The sequence below is a fragment of the Oreochromis niloticus genome, linkage group LG9 (genome assembly GCF_001858045.2).
Source record: "Oreochromis niloticus isolate F11D_XX linkage group LG9, O_niloticus_UMD_NMBU, whole genome shotgun sequence".
Classification (NCBI taxonomy): domain Eukaryota; kingdom Metazoa; phylum Chordata; class Actinopteri; order Cichliformes; family Cichlidae; genus Oreochromis; species Oreochromis niloticus.
The window spans coordinates 12,613,020-12,631,219 of NC_031974.2; the positions used below are offsets into that span (position 1 = coordinate 12,613,020).

General features: G+C 41.0%; 1 protein-coding gene and 1 long non-coding RNA gene across 2 annotated transcripts; one reads left to right on the plus strand and one right to left on the minus strand.

Moving 5' to 3' along the window:
• Positions 1-1,584: 1,584 nt before the first annotated feature.
• LOC106098855 (retinol dehydrogenase 12) lies at positions 1,585-4,814 on the minus strand. Its single transcript, XM_025910608.1, has 4 exons — positions 4,738-4,814; positions 4,309-4,550; positions 3,994-4,186; positions 1,585-2,236 (listed from the first exon to the last, which is right to left on the minus strand). Exons 1-4 carry the CDS (start codon positions 4,812-4,814, stop codon positions 2,134-2,136), a joined length of 615 nt encoding a protein of 204 aa, XP_025766393.1. The 3' UTR covers positions 1,585-2,133.
• Positions 4,815-7,294: 2,480 nt separating this feature from the next.
• On the plus strand, positions 7,295-10,563 carry LOC109203546 (uncharacterized). The gene is made up of 5 exons (XR_002063281.2): positions 7,295-7,799; positions 8,517-8,595; positions 9,176-9,333; positions 9,680-9,766; positions 10,148-10,563. It is a non-coding gene; the product is annotated as an uncharacterized LOC109203546 (long non-coding RNA).
• The last annotated feature ends 7,637 nt before the right edge of the window (positions 10,564-18,200 follow it).

Sequence of the window (18,200 nt, forward strand, 5' to 3'; positions counted from 1 at the left end):
GCACCAGAAACCTTCTTGCTTTGAGGCGACAATACGAACCACAGCTACTGCGCTGCCCTACTTCAGATCTGTGGGTACCCCATTTCCTCATGTGCACCATGTATCAAGAGGCGAAGCTGTTTAACTGCTTGATTCCCCTATGAGCCTTTAAAAACCAGCAGATGCCCCTCTCTCCTTTAGACTGTGCCATATAGAGGTGATATTTTCCATATGGTCATACTTATTTTGAACTGTGAACCATGTAAAGTTACTCCTGTGAAGTCCAAGTATAAATATAGAATTGAATTCACAGGTTTTCTTCACCTGTTCATAAGCCCTACACTTTCCTCTATCTCAGATCCCCACCAGCTGCTGTCAGTTTTATTATCAAGTTTCCTTTAACAGCTCAGCCTCTTGAACTCTGTTCTGGCAGTGAGTCACAGTTTAAGCCCATTTATCCATTTGTTATCTGTTCAGTTCAGGTCAGCAGCATTTATCGAGTTTCTGCTTTGTCTGTTTGGCCCTACTATCAGATATTGTCTTGCTTTTGTTTATTTGATGTGACATTACTTATTACTAAGTAAATAAGCCAGATTTAGCCCTACAGGCCAATTTTCATCCTTTACTCTTCAAGAAAATTACCCTATGTCATTAACTTTTTTGCACAGTTTAAAGTGTTGTGAATCACTGTTTCTATTATTATTTGAGAGCGCTTAATGTTTTAAGATGATGAAAACCTGATGATGTCACGGTTCTGGGTCGGTGTGACCCAGTATTTTGAGTTGTTATGTTTTGGTTTTGAATGATGGATTTTTCCCTGTAATACTGGTGGTGGTGGTGATGATTATGATGATAGATTATTATTTGAGTTCCATGTTTCTGTTTATTTGTGGTTAGGATTTGTGTTCTCATGTTGTGTGCGGGTTTAGTTCTATGTGTCATTTTCTGTCTGTCTCTCAGTGTCGAGTCTGTGTCTTTGTGTAATGTTCTTGTTTCCTGTTTTATTGTGAAGGTCTTCGTCTCATGTAAGTGTGTTCAGTTTATCTCCCTTGTCTCGTCTCGTTAATTACTCCCAGCTGTGTCCACCACCTGTGTGTAATCTCCCTGTGTTTCTCTGTGTGTATTTAAGTCGCGTCTTCAGTTATTGTAGTTGCTGGTCCGTCTGTGTATCCACCCTGCTTCATCTGTGTGTTTCCCTGCTGTCCGTCGTCATTCTCCGCTGCTCATCCTCCTTCATGTTCAGGTCCTGGTTTGTGTTCAGTAGTTTAGTTGTTTTCAGTTTAGATAGTTTTCAGTCCCGTTTGCTGTTCCTCCATTTGCATTTTGTGTTCAATAAACCACCTCACCTTCACGAGTGCCTGCGACTGGATCCTCCTTTCATATTTCCACACGGCTCATCTCACTCGCCGTGACAGATGAAGTGGATGCAGTTACTTTATACCTGATGAATGCCTGTTGATGTTTTCCCTGGCAACAAAACTGTGAGAAATCATTTATGGATTAATGAGGCCGTAAAATCAGGTGATATTAATCCAGTTCACTAATATAATACAGGAGATAACACAATTAACCTAAAACATTTTTGAAAGCAGACAGAAACAAATGAATGCTCTCCATGAGTCAGTTTAATGTCAGAAAGTAAAAAGAAAAGTTTTTGTAAACAATGTAAACAAGACTACAGTCTATTATTAATTATCATGCAGATGGTATCCAATTAATTACAAACCTTGTATTAAACGTTAATAAAGAAAATATTTAAGCTTCTTTTAATTTTTATAAATCAGGGTTTTAAGATTTCCACTGATCTTATATTTGCTATTCGACATAGTTACCAGTTTCACTGTGTGAGTCAAAGGCAAATGTGACCATAATAAATTATTTCCAAGGAACAACTAAAAAGTCAAAACTGTGCAATGTGCAGAATAAAGTTTTACAGCTGTGTTGTTGAGATAAAGATGAAGTGTTTAAAGTTTGGCGTGCCCATAAGTGCTCAGGCAATGAGAAAACAGCATACAAGGAGTGTTGGAAAAATCTGAAACTGTAAGCAGATTTAGATAATGACAACTGCACATTTTTATCTACATTATAATAAAATAATCAAGTAATAAAGAAACAGAATATACTGCCAGGATGTTATTTTCAGTTGTGAATGTCTCAGTCCCACGTTAAAGAGAGCAAACTGCAGCTCAGCTCCCACAGCTTCTCCGCCACGTTGTCGTCTTTGGCAGCCGCAGAGCAGTTAGCAGGAGCACAGTCACTGTAAGCAAGGATGTATCACATGAGCACTTTGTTCACTTGTGTAACACGAACTTTTTATGTTTGGTAACATCTACTGAGCAAATAACACTCTGCTTGTCAGTTACCTGTTACTTAAAGACTATATGTCAACATTAACAGTGGCTACTTTTTCTAAGTTTGTACGCTAGCAAGCATGAAGAATACCCAATGAATCAACAGTCTGCCTTTAAAAATGTTTTAGGAATTGATTATTCAGTTGTACTACAATGGAAATTTATCACAGTGGTGATTTCTTTGCATTAGCTGACTTGTCAAAGCTTAAAACCCCAGTCAGTGATAACAGATATTAGCAATGATTATAAACTATATTTGTTTTAGGACCTGTGCACACTAACATAAAAACTGATGTTTCATTCTTCATTCTTCTAGCTCTTCTCCACAAAATGATCCCTATGGGTGCTGCCTACTCGAGATGTTATCAGATAATGACCATAAAAAGGTGATACAAAGAAGATAAAAAAAAACAGTAAAATGTTGCACTGTTTGGAATATAGGAAGCAAAATTAATGCTAATCTTGAGATTTAGTGCAACGAGTGGCAAAGTGGAGATTTTAATTTTAGTAAATTAACTTGACACTGAGTCCTTTAAATGTTAATGTTATTGTTATAATATCTAATACATTATGATATCTATATCTGTAGGTAGTTTGTATACACTCCTTTTCTGTGTATTTATTTGTAATATTTATATCCAGATGTATATATTATATATATTTTTGCACCATGACACTGTGTACAAACTTGGCAATAAAAGTGATTCTGATTCTAAAAAGGCTAAAAATTCCATAATGGATACATCTCACCCTGGTCACCTACTTTTTGAACTCTTACCATCTGCCAGACAGCGCAGTTAGAGAAAGGACAGAAGGACTGAATCGCTGTTTTTTTTTCTCAGAGCTATAAAAAGCATTAAAATGCTGCAATGTCCACTTGAATGTGCTCGATGTAATAAGGGGTTATGCAATTTGAGAGAATGGAGACAGGTTGTTTTTGTCTTTTCTATGTCTTATATAGTTTTTGGTATAGTTTATAGTTTACAGTTTATAGACTGCTGTTAATGATCTTTGCACTCTTGAGATTGCACTTAATTTTTTTTGTACATGTTACTGTAACAATGAGGAAATCCTATTCTATTCTGTGTTCTAGAAGCTGCTTTGCCAGGAGTGCAAAAAAAAGACTTGGCAGTAGATTTGAATCAAGTATACAAACATGCAACGTTTTCTGCATTGCCAAATGAATTGAAGCACATTCAGGTGACAATACGTGCACAGTTTACACTGCTGTAACGTTGCAGCTTAGCTTCATTTGTGATATAAGTAATTCACGTCTAAGTTTCCCATATGAAATATGGTAAACTATATTGCATTTAAAACATGGTACTAAATGCATTACATTTTTCACCCAAACCTTGAACATAATCTGTTCCTGAATAGCTTATATGTTCAGCGTAAGTCACCATGGTGATTTAGCTAGGATAAAAAAGGGACACTTTTGTGACAGAGAAAACTCTGACTTTAACTGGACATTTACCTCGCTTCATAATGCATTGCATAATCTGAGAAAGTATCCTTTACTCTAAGCCGATAAGCTGCTGCAAAACATCATGTTTAACTTTCATTGGTCCAAAACCACAAATGGTGAAAGCCACTGTACTAATATGATACTAGGTAATGACAAGTAACAATATAATTTCTGTGTGTTACAGCAAAAGTGTACCTGTAGTATCCGCCACTCTCCTTCTCCAATGATGGGTCAACAGAACAGTAAATTGTTGTCTGCGCTCCCTGGACAGAGTTTTTGGTAAAAGGACTGATCATCTTCATGAAGAATTGCTGGACACCATTCAGATGACGCCACAACTCAGTCTGAACAACTCCAGGATAGAGAGAGTAGGTCGTCACGCCTGTGCCTAAAAGGAAGGAAAAAGTGAATGAAATCACCAACAGTGAAGCTACTAGTTATGCATTTGATTTAAACAGAAAACTGACAAATTAAAAGAGAGAAATGACAGGTGCAAGGTGCATTATTTACCTTCTAATCGTTTCGCCAGTGAGCGGGTGAAGAGGACATTGGCTAGCTTGCTTTGAGCATAGGCTTTATTCTTGTTGTAATGCTTCTCACTGTTGAGGTCCTCTAGATTTATGGATCCCCAGGAGTGAGCCGTGGAAGATACATTGATAATCCTAGCTGGTGCTGACTTTTTAATCAGGTCAAGCAACAAAGATATCAACAGGCTCTTGGCTCTTGACGGAGGCGGTCGCACTTCTCTCCTTCTTCATCTCCCTCTCCCTTATCTTCCCTGCTTGGCTTCTCTTATGTTTTGTATAGTCTTGCTTATTTTCTAACCCTCAGAGAGTCTCCCAGACTTGCTCTCTAAAAACCTAAATAAGAATTATGGATTTGATCAACTGGTCCCTTAGCGAAACTGATAAACTCCTGGGCTGGGGAGAGCCCGATTGCCCTGCGGAGACGTTTGCTGCCAGATACTCGATGGTCGGTTGCGTCGTGTGTCTGGCGACACTCTCGATGGAGGACATTGAACGACATCTACCAATTCGGAACAACGATAACAGAGTTCTGGCTGATTGGAGCTGGCTCAGACCTGGCTTATCAAAGAACAAGAAGCGGCTACAGCTGTTCAAAATCCCACAAGGCTGGCTGACATGATAGACGATATGCAGGGCTGTGAGTACTCACACTGTGTTTATTGAATGCAACATGGATAAGATCTTGGAGAAGCTCATGGCTCTGCAATATGGATAAGATTTTGGAGAAGAAGAACGGGAATTGAGAGACCTGGTGACCAGTGATGGACATTAGACCAATTGTAAAATTGGAAGCAGTTTGTTCGCACTAACCAAAACAACTACCATCTTCATCTCATGCGCCCCTCCGGTGCCAGCTGGATGCTCAAGCTGACGGGAATAACTAATAAGATTGTTGACTTTTGCCTAACCGAGTGAAGGGACATTTTCTCTCGGCTGAACACAGAACACACACACACACATGCATATACACTGACACAGACCTACACTCACTCCCCCACCCCCTCCAAACGCCTTCGAATCTTATGTCTTCTATGTTGTGGGATGTGATGATTCATGTGCTTAGGTGTTTTTTTCTGTTCTCAAACTGATCTCCCTGTTGGAGCTCAGTCTGGGGGGCGTTCTTTTTTCTCCTCGTCTTTCCTCATGTTATGCATTTTCCATTGTTCGGGCCGCTGCTCGTGCGGTCGACCGGCCAGTGCGACCTAGCCTGACCTGTCTCCCCAATGTGATGTTTGTGTATTGTATGTACGGTTGGCAAGGTATCTATCTTAATTGTCCCTTGGGGATAAATAAAGTCTCTCTGACTCTGACTGACTCTGAGGAAGTGACCTGGAGAAGGAGGAAATATGACTTTAAAATTCAAATTTTCAGTTTCAGAAAATAGAATGAGGGTAATGTATCTGGGAATAGTAACAATTTACTAATTATGAAATACTGCATCCCAAACTTGGTAAAGACTTTTACAATAAATGTACTACATCAAATAAATACCACAAGAGAAAATTTGACCACCCACAGCTTATAATTTATAAATTAAATAACCAACAACACAAATGACTCCTGTTATTTCAAGAGGAATGCTATCCTGCTGCACTAATTCTGCACAAAAACATCAAACCGGTGGGGCATGTTTATCAGACTTATGATGTGTTATTTCTCTAAATATAATTAAAAGGCCAAAATCCTTTTTTAAAAACGAAATTTCTATAATAACCATGAGCGGGTGTATTGTGAGCCAGGCGGTGGCCAGGAGCGGAGGTCCTGGCGGACTGATCCCCGGCTACCAAGACTGGCAATTGGGACATGGAATGTCCCAAAAGCGGTGTTCTACCTGCACCATGTATAGTGCGGGTGGAGCACTGCTGACTTCGACTTCGACTGAGAAAATTGTTGGGCGGTGGAAGAAATACTTACCTCCTTAATCCCACTGGCATGTCTTCCGTGGAGAAAGCAGAGTCTGGGGACGAAGGGGATGACCCGCCAATCTCTGGGGGTGAGGTCACTGAGGCAGTTAAACAACTCCTTGGTGGCAGAGCCCCTGGGGTGGATGAGGTCCGCCTTGGGTTCAGGAAGGTTCTGGATCTTGTAGGGCTGTCTTGGTTGACATGTCTCTACAATGTTGCGTGTAGATCAGGAGCAGTACCCCTGGATTGGCAGACTGGGGTGGTGGTTCCAATCTTTGAGAAAGGGGACCGGAGAGTGTGTTCCAACTACAGGGGAATCACACTCCTCAGCCTACCAGGGAAAGTCTATGGCAGGGTGCTGGAGAGGAGAGTCCGTCCGTTAGTCGAACCTCGGATACAGGAGGAACAATGCAGTTTTTGTCCTGGTCATGGAACACTGGATCAGCTCTTCATCCTCTCAAGGATCCTTGAGGGTGCATGGGAGTTTACCCAACCAGTCTACATGTGTTTTGTGGACTTGGGAGAAGGCATTTGACCGTGTCCCTCGGGGGGTCCTGTGGGGGGTGCTCTGGGAGTATGGAGATTCTGGCCCATTGCTACGGGCCATTCAGTCCCTATACAACCGTTGCAAGAGCTTGGTCTGCATAGCCGGCAATAAGTCGGACTCGTTCCTGGTGGGTGATGGGCTCCACCAGGGGTGCCCTTTGTCAACAATTCTGTTCATAATTTTTATGGACAGAATTTCTAGGCGTAGCCAAGTGGTGGAAGGCTTTCACTTGGGTGGTCTCAGGAACCTTATCACTGCTTTTTGCGGATGATGTGGTCCTGTTGGCTTCATCAGGTGATGGCCTCCAGCTCGCCTTAGAACAGTTCGCAGCCGAGTGTGAAGTGGTGGGAAAGAGAATCAGCACCTCCAAATCTGAGGCCATGGTCCTCAACTGGAAAAGGGTGAAGTCCCCACTCAGGGTCAGGGACGAGTTCCTGCCCCAAGTGGAGGAGTTTAAGTATCTTGGGGTCTTGTTCACGAGTGACGGGAGAAGGGAGCGGGAGATCGACAGACGGATTGGTGCTGCAGCCGCAGAGATGCGGACGCTGTACACTGTAAAAACGATAACTAGTAATTGTTGATTTGAGTAAAGTTTTCAAATTAAACTGACTTAGAAATAAAACTTTCCATTTACAACCTAAAATAGCATGTCTGCCCAACAAATTTCTTCCATTGTTGTCCTAACTAAGATTTTCTAGCGAGCATAACAAAGATTATCAACTTTTGAGTAGATTTTTTGAGTCGAGTTGGGAACCGGTGGGAAACCCCGTAGGTGACTGGCACACGTCGTGGTCTGAATAAGTTTGAACTAGACCAAACGAGCCTGAGCAGACTGTGTGATAGTGGTTTGTCGATGTGTTCTGAACTGAAAACCTGCTAAGAAACTTTGAACAAACGTGGCCAAAGTTGGATGAAAATTACAATTTTTCGACCATTACGGATTTTACCTGGTCTGAAGTTGGAGTGTATTATTTGACCATTTTTTGGACAGGTGCGGGAGCTGCCGGCCATTTGCCCTAGCAGGTAAGCTAACGACATCTGTTATTAGGATTTTCTACAAGCGCTAGGCTGCATCCTCCTGAGGACCCAGGAGGGTGGAACGAGTAAAGCACTGAAAAAAAGCCAAACAATAACATATTTAAGTCATCTAAGGGACTTATATATCATGTTTAAGCTAGCGAAGGACCGCGCGGGGGGTTGAAAATGATATGCCAGGAGTTCGCTGTTCTCGCTGCTCTAGCGAGCCTTGAATCCCCAGCTAGCTATCGAAGCTGGTGGTAACAGACGTCTCCGAAAACGTAGAAGCATTTTTGCAAAAATGTGTTGTCTTAATAAACTGAGCAGATATTTGAAATTTACACAGCTACATTCTCGCCTGAAAATACCTTAAAAGTTTACTTTGTGACCCAGAAAGAGTAATAAGAGTAATATTAAAACTAAGTGGCTGCCGCCATTGTTTGAAACTAGAATCGGCTGGGCTATGAATTCTGGCATAGGGTGGGCCACGAAGGATACACCTGACCTATCCTTCAAAGCTGTGGAAAGTATTGTATTGTTTTGAGAGCCTTTTTGTTGGTGGAGTATTGATTTTATGTACAATTCCACGGGTAGACGCGATCTGTACGGTCCGACTTTGCACATGCGCAGTAAGGATCGGGGAGTCCGATCCGTAACTTTTTTCTCGTTTTTTTTCTCTACATTATATTGAAATGTTTCATTATTGCAAACATTTTCTCTCAGGCGGAGAGAGGTCGTGGAGTGTCAGCCTATGGTTTCTGAGGTCCAGGAGAGATGACCTGCGCTGTTTTCCTCTGAGGAGGTAAGACTGTCCTAATTTATTTATAATTTAATTATTATTCAAATTGGGCATGATTTATACTTATATTGAAGCAGTACGGTATTTGCTGGGGTAATGCATTGGCCAACTTTATTATCTTGTGCTACCACTCCAGTCAAGGCCCTTGCCAGTGTTATATTGAAATCCTTACCCTGAACATTTCTGCCAGTACAAGAGTCCCCATGCTAAATCGAAATTGTGAAACAGAAAGGCAATCTCATAATTTTGACTTAGCATGTATTTTTTTTCTTTTTGTGCTAGAAATAGGACTTCTATAGTCTGAGATTGTTAGGGAAAGAATACTAAGGCAGGTCACAGAATCTGATTGGTCACATATTTTGGTGCAACTTAGAACATAATATGTATTTTCATATTGATACTGGGTTTTGTGGGGGGTGTTTCTATTCCTGTGCAAAAGACGTATTCATGAGAGATTTTTGAAGTAGGCTTTGCTGTTGATAACACAGTCAGGCATATAACATGGTGCAGACTGTCCAAGACAGCTACCCAGGAATTTTCTGTGCTGAATAAATGACAATATTTTGGTGAATGTATTGTTTAGATATCTGAAAATTTCATCGGATCACAAGCAAAGACCTCCTGGGGACCTTCAATGCATCCCTTGACAAAGTTGTGCCTGGCCTGCTGAAACTGTACTGGTCTAAGAAGGGAGCTCTTGGTGAGGAGATGGAAGACCTCCTGGATAAATTTGATGAACAGGTGAGTGAAGTGCTCCTTTATCTGACATTTTTAGAAGAGAGTATACTTTTCTCTTAACATAAACTGAAAAAGATGTTGGCTTCAAACAAAACACATCAGTGGATATGTCAGTAAAAATGAATGTCATGAGTCATTGCAGTATTTTATTTAATTTCTAAAACGAAAGTAAAATTGTTAACATGGTGGTGTTGTTGTTTTTTGGGGGGGGGGTTGTACGTTTTGCGTGTTGCTGGGTCTGACCTGTGCTTTACTTTCATTACTATGAGAGTTCTGATTTTGCATTGTGTATAGTACACCATGTTACTTCACTAATTGAAATTCTTGTTTTCCACTGAATACTCTTTAGACATCCAACACTGTGTCCAACGGGCACTGAGAGGCCTGCCCATTTTCCTCAAGAGAAGATGCAACAGAGGTTTTCCTGAAGTGCTTAGTAAGTACAAAAAAGTAATGCAAGTAAAACTAATTGCTATGAGATTTTTTTAAAGGATGAGTTTATCCAAAATGGAAATGTACACTTTCTCAGTGCAGTCCAGATAATTTTATAGTGGGATTGCAGTTGTCATAACTCTCACTCCTTTTTTTTCTGCTGAGCAGCAGCTGGGCATTGTTAGTGGTTGTTCCATAGCAGAAAATATTTTTGTACAAAACTCACAAGGTGGCATTAATTAAAAGAAAATAAGCTTTTTCTTCTTAAAACCTCCATGGGTCAAACGACCAGCATGGTATAGAGGTTAAAGTTAAAATCTTTAGAAATTTGTTTTGTCTTTAGTTTTTCTTAGCTTTCAATAATTCATATTTTACTTTTCTTCAGGACACTGACATTTTGGAACCAGTGTTGAACGGTGCATCAGTTGCCATCCTCACCATCCTACAAGATGACGATGCTGATACATCTGTGCGAGAACATGCAGTTGTGTTGGAAGGGGACATTGTGCTACATAACATTCCAGATCTCTCTACTGCCCTGGCACACCTCTTTGGCCTTCTGTATGCCCTCAACATTGATTATCCAAAGCAGATGAGTTTTACCTTTGAAGCAATTCAGGCCATCTTATTTTGGCCTGGTCGGACAATATGAAGGTGAAGTGGATAAATCATTATTCGAAATGTAAATTTTAGTCAGATGAATCTGTATTGTTGAGAATATATGGTGAAAATTTGTCTTGTAGTATTTTAAAAGATTTGTTATAGTGTTAGTTTCCTCTTCATTGATGGTAACATTTCTAAGAACTTAACTTCCATAGTTCATCATAGTAAGCCTGTGTAAAATGTCAATGTCTGGGTGCATAGGCAATCGTTTGTGGCACTACCCTATTTAATGTGCAATAGTTATGTTCAGCTTTTACAAGACGGTCAGGGTGTGTGTGCATGAATTATTAAGTTGCTGGACACTTTTCTTTTTTGGTTCTGGACTCTGGAATTTTAACGTCTCTCAAAAGAAACTGGCAACACGTTTTTGTTTGTTTGTTATTTCTTTTCTTTCTTTCTTTTTGTTTTTTTTAACAGAAATTCACCCTACTACCCATGACATTCTGAAATGTACTGAAAAGACTGTTGAACAAAATAAATAAGCTTTTAGATAACATTGAATTGTGCTTTGTTTTATTCTATATCTATTTATTAAGTGTTTTTTCAAGTATAATAACAACATACATTTTCCTTTGTTTATATAGGTAAATTTTCAACTCACTGGAGTAAGAATTGTATGATTACTCAACAAGAATATCTGTGTTTGGTGAAGGCAGAAATACATGGCATTGAAACCAGAATTTCTTCGTTAGACTTCCAGGATTATCCTAATTAGGTGAACAAGAAGATCCAAGTTGGCAGAACTTGTAAATCTTAGTTGAGTCAACAACAGTTGGCAAAAGTTGAGAAAACTCAAAAATCTCTTGCATCATGTTGCCTTGAAATTTTACGTTTTCTCAACATTTTCTTTTTTACAGTGTACTGTTCTGTTGTGGTGAAGAGAGAGCTGAGTGTAAAAGCGAAGCTCTCAATTTACTGGTCGATCTACATCCCTACCCTCACTACCCACAGGTCACGAGCTGTGGGTAGTGACCCAAAGAACGAGATTGCGGATACAAGTGGCGGAAATGGGCTTCCTCCGAAGGGTGGCTGGCCTCTCCCTTAGAGATAGGGTGAGAAGTTGGGCCATTCGGGAGGGGCTCAGAGTAGAGCCGCTGCTCCTTCACATTGAAAGGAGCTAGCTGAGGTGGGAACATCCAGGTGGCCTGGGAACACCTGGGTGTTTCCTTGGACAAGCTGGAGGAGGTGGCTGGGGAGAGGGAGGTCTGGGCTTCTCTGCTTGGGCTGCTGCCTCCGCGACCTGGCCCGGAGAAGCGGAAGAAAATGGATGAATGGACTATGAGCATACCTGTGATGTGTAAAATTTTGGTGACACATCTCATGTTTGTCCAGTGTTGCATTATGTTGATGGTCAGTTAACACGGATTCATTGTCTGCGGTTGGAAATGTTGGAAACAACATTTTAACTGATGATCAGTAATTCCGGATTTCAAGTGATTTCAAAAGCTTGAATCTGTAAATATTGTTGCAACTAGTCAACAAGTCAAAACTCCTCATTATAGACTTGAAGGTATACACAAATGTCTTAAATCTTTCGTTTTTTCCAGTCTCAGAACAGCAATAGCCAAACAACAGTTAATGACAGGTGAATTATAATCTAGGTATGTGGGTAACTAGAAAACCTTGACCTGCACCTCACTTGAAATGTAACTTCACATCGCATCAATGTAGCCTGCATGGGTAATACAGCGTTGTCCATTTGTGCCCTCTAATAAGTCACAGGCACTACATAGATCCTGATTTCTTTTGAATTGTTATTGTGAGAGACAACAATAACAGTAATAACAGGTTAAAGCAACTAAGCTTCCAGACAAGGAAGTTATTGAAACAAAAAAATATCTTCACGAGAGTGGCCTACTAAACCTCAGGAGGGAAAAATGATCAGATAGCAAGGTCAATAAACTGTGCTCTTTGATTTTAACCAATGGCCTATCTGCCTCTTTAAATATATTGCATCAGTGTCTAATATTAGAAGACAATCAATATAACTGTCACGGTCCTGGGTCGGTGACCCAGTGTTTTGTATCTGGTTAATGTTTGTTTCTTGATTATTTGTTATTCATGGTTGTCACTGTTAGCATTTATGTTTCTGTCCTAGTATTTCCGGAGTTCTAGTTCTTAGGGTTTGTTATTTGGCTTCCATGTGTTGTGTGTTGTCTTTTCTGTGCCCTCCTGCCCCATGTTTTCTCTGTTCCACCTGTTTGCAATATTGATCTTGAAAGGAGTGTTGTGTTTAGACTGTAAAACGGTACCATACAAAAGTTATTAAAGATTTTTTGTTTCATTAGAGCGGCCTACTAAACCTTGGTAGAGAAAAATGTTCTGATAGCAGGGTCGATAAACTGTACTCTTTTTTTTTTTTTTTTTTTAACCAAAGCCCTATCTACCTCTTTAAACATATTATTGCTTCACAGTCTAATTATAGAAGCCAATCAATATAACTACTATATATGGAAATGTCCGGGTTAAACACACACGATGAGGAAAATGAATTTTGAAGTGAGTGTGGCTAAAAGTAAGTGAAAGTGCAGTACACTGTAACATCAGATCTCTTATCTGCAAGTTGACCTTAAACTTCATGTCTGTCTGTCATATCTAAAGCATGTGTTTAAACTTTGCCGTTCTGCAGTAAAGTCATAAAAATGCTGATTATGAAATAAGTGTTGCATTTAGGCTGAAGTATCAGATCCAACTTCAACATCACAAAGTGAGTATTGAAAAATTATATGCATTTGTAACTTTTTTAAGGATTTTGATTAGTACAACCGGAAATTTGACAGCTCCCCTCAAAATTGTATTGACATGTTAATGCAGCCATGAATGGAAACTGCACTCCCCCTCATGTGTTAATGTGACAGGCTGCTTGCAAAAAAGTGCCAAAGATACTATTTAAGAGTTGTTCTTCGTTGAGTCAGTTTTTATATTTGAATGATTCACAGGTAAAAAAACCCCCCCAAATGATTGGTGCACAGGCAGTTCACAGACAGTAGCTTAGCTACTTAGCTACTGTACAGTACTATACTGAAAGTCCAAATAACCAGCTACTACTGTCTAACGCTGGCAATGTCCTGGTATTTGTCGGTGCTGTTTTCCCATAGGGACAGACCATTACTCCTGCATTGTTGATAAGGATGTTTGGCTCATCTGTAGAAAAAAGTTAAGGAAAAAAAATGAGAGAGCGAGAGAGAGATAGAGGGTAAAACATATGCAACTTTTCATGTGTGTTCATATGGATGTTTCTTTAGGCAGAAAATCATTTTACCTTTGTTGATGGCTTCAGCAAATTCTCGTATAGACTTGCTGTCTGACAAATCAAGTTTCATGCAAACAACGTTTTTGTTGCCTGAGCTTTCGATGATGTATTTCACTGCTGCGCTTGCTTTCTCCATGTCCCTGCATGTTATGATCACCTTTTCTGCCCCTGAAAAGAAAAATAAAACATGGGAGTTAAAACAGCACATGCACTGAGTGCATGGCCAAAATACATAAAAGCAAGGTGTAGTTCAGTGCGTGGAGAGCACCCTCTCATGACCAAATGTGCACATTACATTATTCCTAACATACTTTTTTTGTAGTTTTGCCTTTGTATACCAACACTACCACCACAGTGAATGTTAAACCACCAAGATGTATCTTAAGTTCAGTTCAATTCAATTTTATTTATACAGCGCCAAATCATAATAGCAGTTGCCTCAAGGCGCTTTATATTGCAAGGTAGACCCTACAATAATGCATACAGAGAAAAGCCCAACAATCATATGACCACCTATGAGCAAGCACTAAAATCAACTAAAATCGATGATTGCAGAATTATCTTCATGGATAAGAAAAACAATTTTACGGTATTTAACAAAGTCAGGAACACTCTCGAGGAGGTAGGTCTATCATTGATAAGGTATAAAAATCAAGATTCAGCCAAATACAGCAAAAATGATTGAACATTGCTTCACAGAGCAAGTGGATATAATGGCCTTTATATAGCGCTTTTACAATTTCACTCTCACATTCACACACTGGTGGAGGCAAGCTACAGTTGTAGCCACAGCTGCCCTGGGGCAGGCTGACAGAAGCGAGGCTGCCATATCGCGCCATCACCAGTAAGCGGTAGGTGAAGTGTCTTGCCCAAGGACACAACGACCAAGACTGTCCAAGCCGGGGCTTGAACCGGCAACCTTCCGATTACAAGACGAACTGCCAACTCTTGAGCCACGATTGCTCCATTGCTTTAGGATATGAATGAAAGTGTACTGCAAAATCAATCATTTCTTAAGAAAAAGGCAGAAAGATCAATAAACAAGCAACAACAGAGCATGTCTAGCAAATTATGAAACTGCCTTTGGGTATGTCAGAGTCAGGCAAAGTCAGACATGACTAATCATTGACTGCAAAGGATTTGTCCATTCTGTCATGGGCTGGGTCTGTGACCCAGCATTTTGGGGTTATTATATTCGTGTTCCTAGGCATATTGTAAGGAGGTTTAGTTCTTGTATTATCAGGTTGCTTTGAGTTATTTTTTTCATTTAGGTTACTCTATGCATTCTGAGTTATGTATCTCTTTCTGTTCACTACATGTTCTTGTCCTCAGTGTACTCTCAGTTATGCCTGTGGCAGGTTCTCCTTGTTGTTTAGTGTGTCTACCTGTCATGTTTCATGTCTGTTGTGTTATCTTGTTGTCAAGTTCATGTCATGTCTGCGTCTTATTATGGTTCCTGTTTTATTTTGAAGGAGTCTGGTGTTCTTTGCTCATTGTATTTAGTTTTCTTCTAGCCAGCTTTACACCCTCAGTCAAAACTTGGTCCTTACCAGGTCTTAAAATAATTAAAATATATTTGATTATTCAGATCGAACAACACATGCCATATTACACTGTGTCATTACTTAACAAAAATTAAGCCAAGTGCTTTGTGAAAACCTAAGTTGACATCTTGCAGGACCATATTTAGCAGGAATGACTTGGAGTACTTTTTTGGTGTATAATTTCATCAGTCTCTCACATTGTTGCGGACACATATTGGTGCACTTTTCTTTACAACATTGCTTTAGGTCAGGGGTCGGCAACCCTGGGCACGCATGCCACAACTGGCACGTGAAGGGTTAATTGATGGCATGACCATAGCCAGCTATGGTCATGCCATCAGGCATACCGGGCATTCGCCCGGTGGGCTAACGGTGATTTTTCTTTTTTATGGGCCAATGTTTTTTCTTTTTTTTTCTTTTTAACGTTATAAACAATGATGGTGGATTGGCCAGATGGTGGCAGATGTGTAAAAATAACTCAGTTGTTTGGTGGTGGCTATGGCGAAGCTTCCACAGAGGCCAGCAGATGGAGGAGGGAAAGAGGAGGCAGAAGGAGGAGAGACCCGAGGAGGAGAGACCCAAGGCGGCCGCCGGAGTGTCAGGTGAACTGAACTTCAGGTAAGAAGTTATGACCTGCAGTCTATCTGGGTCAGATATAAACCAAGTTTAGGTGTAGTTTATTTTCGTTGTGCTGACTTTTTACAGTCAGTTGCAATAACACATACTGCGTGCTAGCTAGCATGACGGAGTTTCTATACAGGTGGGCGGGTGCTATGATGTTACTGATAGTGAACTTTATTTTATTCATAAGGTTAGTTAGTAGAGTTGCCAACCGTTCCCTAAAAAACGGAATCGTCCCGTATTCAGAGAAAATATTACGCATTTCGTATTGAGCTGAAAAGGAACACAATTTGTCCTGTACTTCAGCTAGAATGGAAAAAGACACAAAGCTGGAGTTATTTTGTCGTTACGCTGTCAGCTGCCTCTTCTTCTCTCATTCTCTCCCCCTCCCTCTCCTGTTGCTACTTCAATCATGAAACTGATCAATGATCAGCTGATCGGCTTTTCTCTCGTTTGTTTATCGCCCACTTTGCGCCAGAAAGAGGAAACCAGCAGATGTCGTGCTAAACAACAGCAGCACGTTTAAGCTTGATCAGCTGTTGTTAGAATTTAGTTAATATTGATTTCTAGCATCAGCTGATGTTTGCTGGACACACAGCTGTAAAAGCTGCTGGTCATGATATTGGTTTGGATATGTGGTGAGAGGGAAACATGAAGATGAAACCAGGAGATGTCCTTACTGAATCATCAGAGCTGAACAGCTGATGGAGAAACAGGTTTACCTTTTAGGTGACATGAATGAGTTAAAGGGAAGTTATGAACTGTTTCTGAGAGACAAATAACACCAGGATCCTTTTCTATGTAGCTGACAGCTGGTAACTGTGCAGGGGCGGGTCTAGCAAACATTTGCCAGGGGGCCAGGTAGGGCATTAACAGGGAAAGGGGGGCACAAAGAAATACTTTTCTTTCTTATTCTCATTTAAAATGTCTAGCTTTTAACAAATAATTATCCAAATCTTACAACCAAAGTTTTTATCTGATGTAAAATGTATAGAAATCATACATATACTAACAAGACAGTGTACATCACTGTTACAACAGCATTTGTTTTCATTCAAAGGCTTTATGGCTTTTCCTATAATACCTGGTGGGCCGGTCTCTAGTCAAAATGCCCGGCCGATTTTTTTGTCCCAGTCCAGCCCTGCTGGAAGAGCATATGGAAGAAGGACAGAACCTATAGCGGCAGTACTCCATGGCTAGTGGATCTGAGGGCAGACCACAGCAACCTCCCTGAACAGGGTCCAGTAACCATCACAGTGGCAGACATCCAAGAAAGGGTCTCCAGTATGACGAGTTGGACAACACCCGGCCCCGCCATGGTTCACGCCTACTGGCTGAAGAAGCTGACTGCACTCCATGAGCATCTGGCAGCACAAATGAACCAGCTGCTAGTTGATGAGAGACACCCGGAATGGCTAATTAAAAGCTGGACAGTCCTGATCCTCAAGGTCCCCCAGAAGGAACTGGTCCCATCCAACTACCGACCAATAACCTGCCTCAGTACCACATGGAAGCTCCTGTCAGGCATCGTAGCGGCTAAGATGAACAGGCACATGGCTCAATACATAAGTGGGGCAAGGAATTGGCAAGAATTCCTTTCTGTGCCTAGACTTATACAAGATCAACAGGACCCTAAGAGCCTTCATCAGGAACTCAATGGGGATGTGGCGGACAACACTAGAAGCCAACTTCAAGCCCATGGCACAAGTCACCATCGAGTGCGGGATCTACCAAGGAGATGCTCTGTCCCTGCTGCTGTTCTGCAATGGCCTGAACCCCCTCAGTGAGATCATTGACAAGGCTGGCTATGGATACTGACTACGGAATGGAGCAATTATCAGTCACCTCCTGTACATGGATGACATCAAGCTGTATGCCAAGAGTGAACGAGACATCGATTCACTGATCCACAACACCAGGATATACAGCAATGACATTGGAATATCGTTCAGACTGGAGAAATGTAGTCGGATGATAACAAAGAGAGGGAAGGTAGTCAGAACTGAGGGGATCAAACTACCACAAGTCAACATTGCAGACATTGAGGACAGCTACAAGTACCTGGGGATCCCGCAGGCGAATGGGAACCATGAAGAGGCCGCTTGGAAAGCTGCAACCAATAAGTACCTGCAGAGGGTCAGACAAGTCTTGAGGAGTCAGCTGAACGGTAAGAACAAGATCCGAGCTATCAACATCTACGCCCTGCCCATGATCAGATACCTTGATGGGATAATAAACTGGCCAAAAGAAGGAGATAGAAGCCACTGACATCAAGACAAGGAAGCTCCTTACCATGCATGGAGGGTTTCACCCCAAGTCCAGCACCCTGAGGCTGTACACTAAGCGGAAGGAAGGAG

Bases quoted from the DNA above. Each gene is read 5' to 3' on its own strand.
- LOC106098855 (XM_025910608.1), bottom strand. From the start codon at position 4,814: ATGTCCTCCATCGAGAGTGTCGCCAGACACACGACGCAACCGACCATC. The intron at 4,551-4,737 runs GCAATCGGGCTC...AGGGAGATGAAG, and splicing joins GCAGCAAACGTCTCCGCAGG to AAGGAGAGAAGTGCGACCGC. The intron at 4,187-4,308 runs GTAAATAATGCA...CCTTCCTTTTAG, and splicing joins ACTGGCGAAACGATTAGAAG to GCACAGGCGTGACGACCTAC.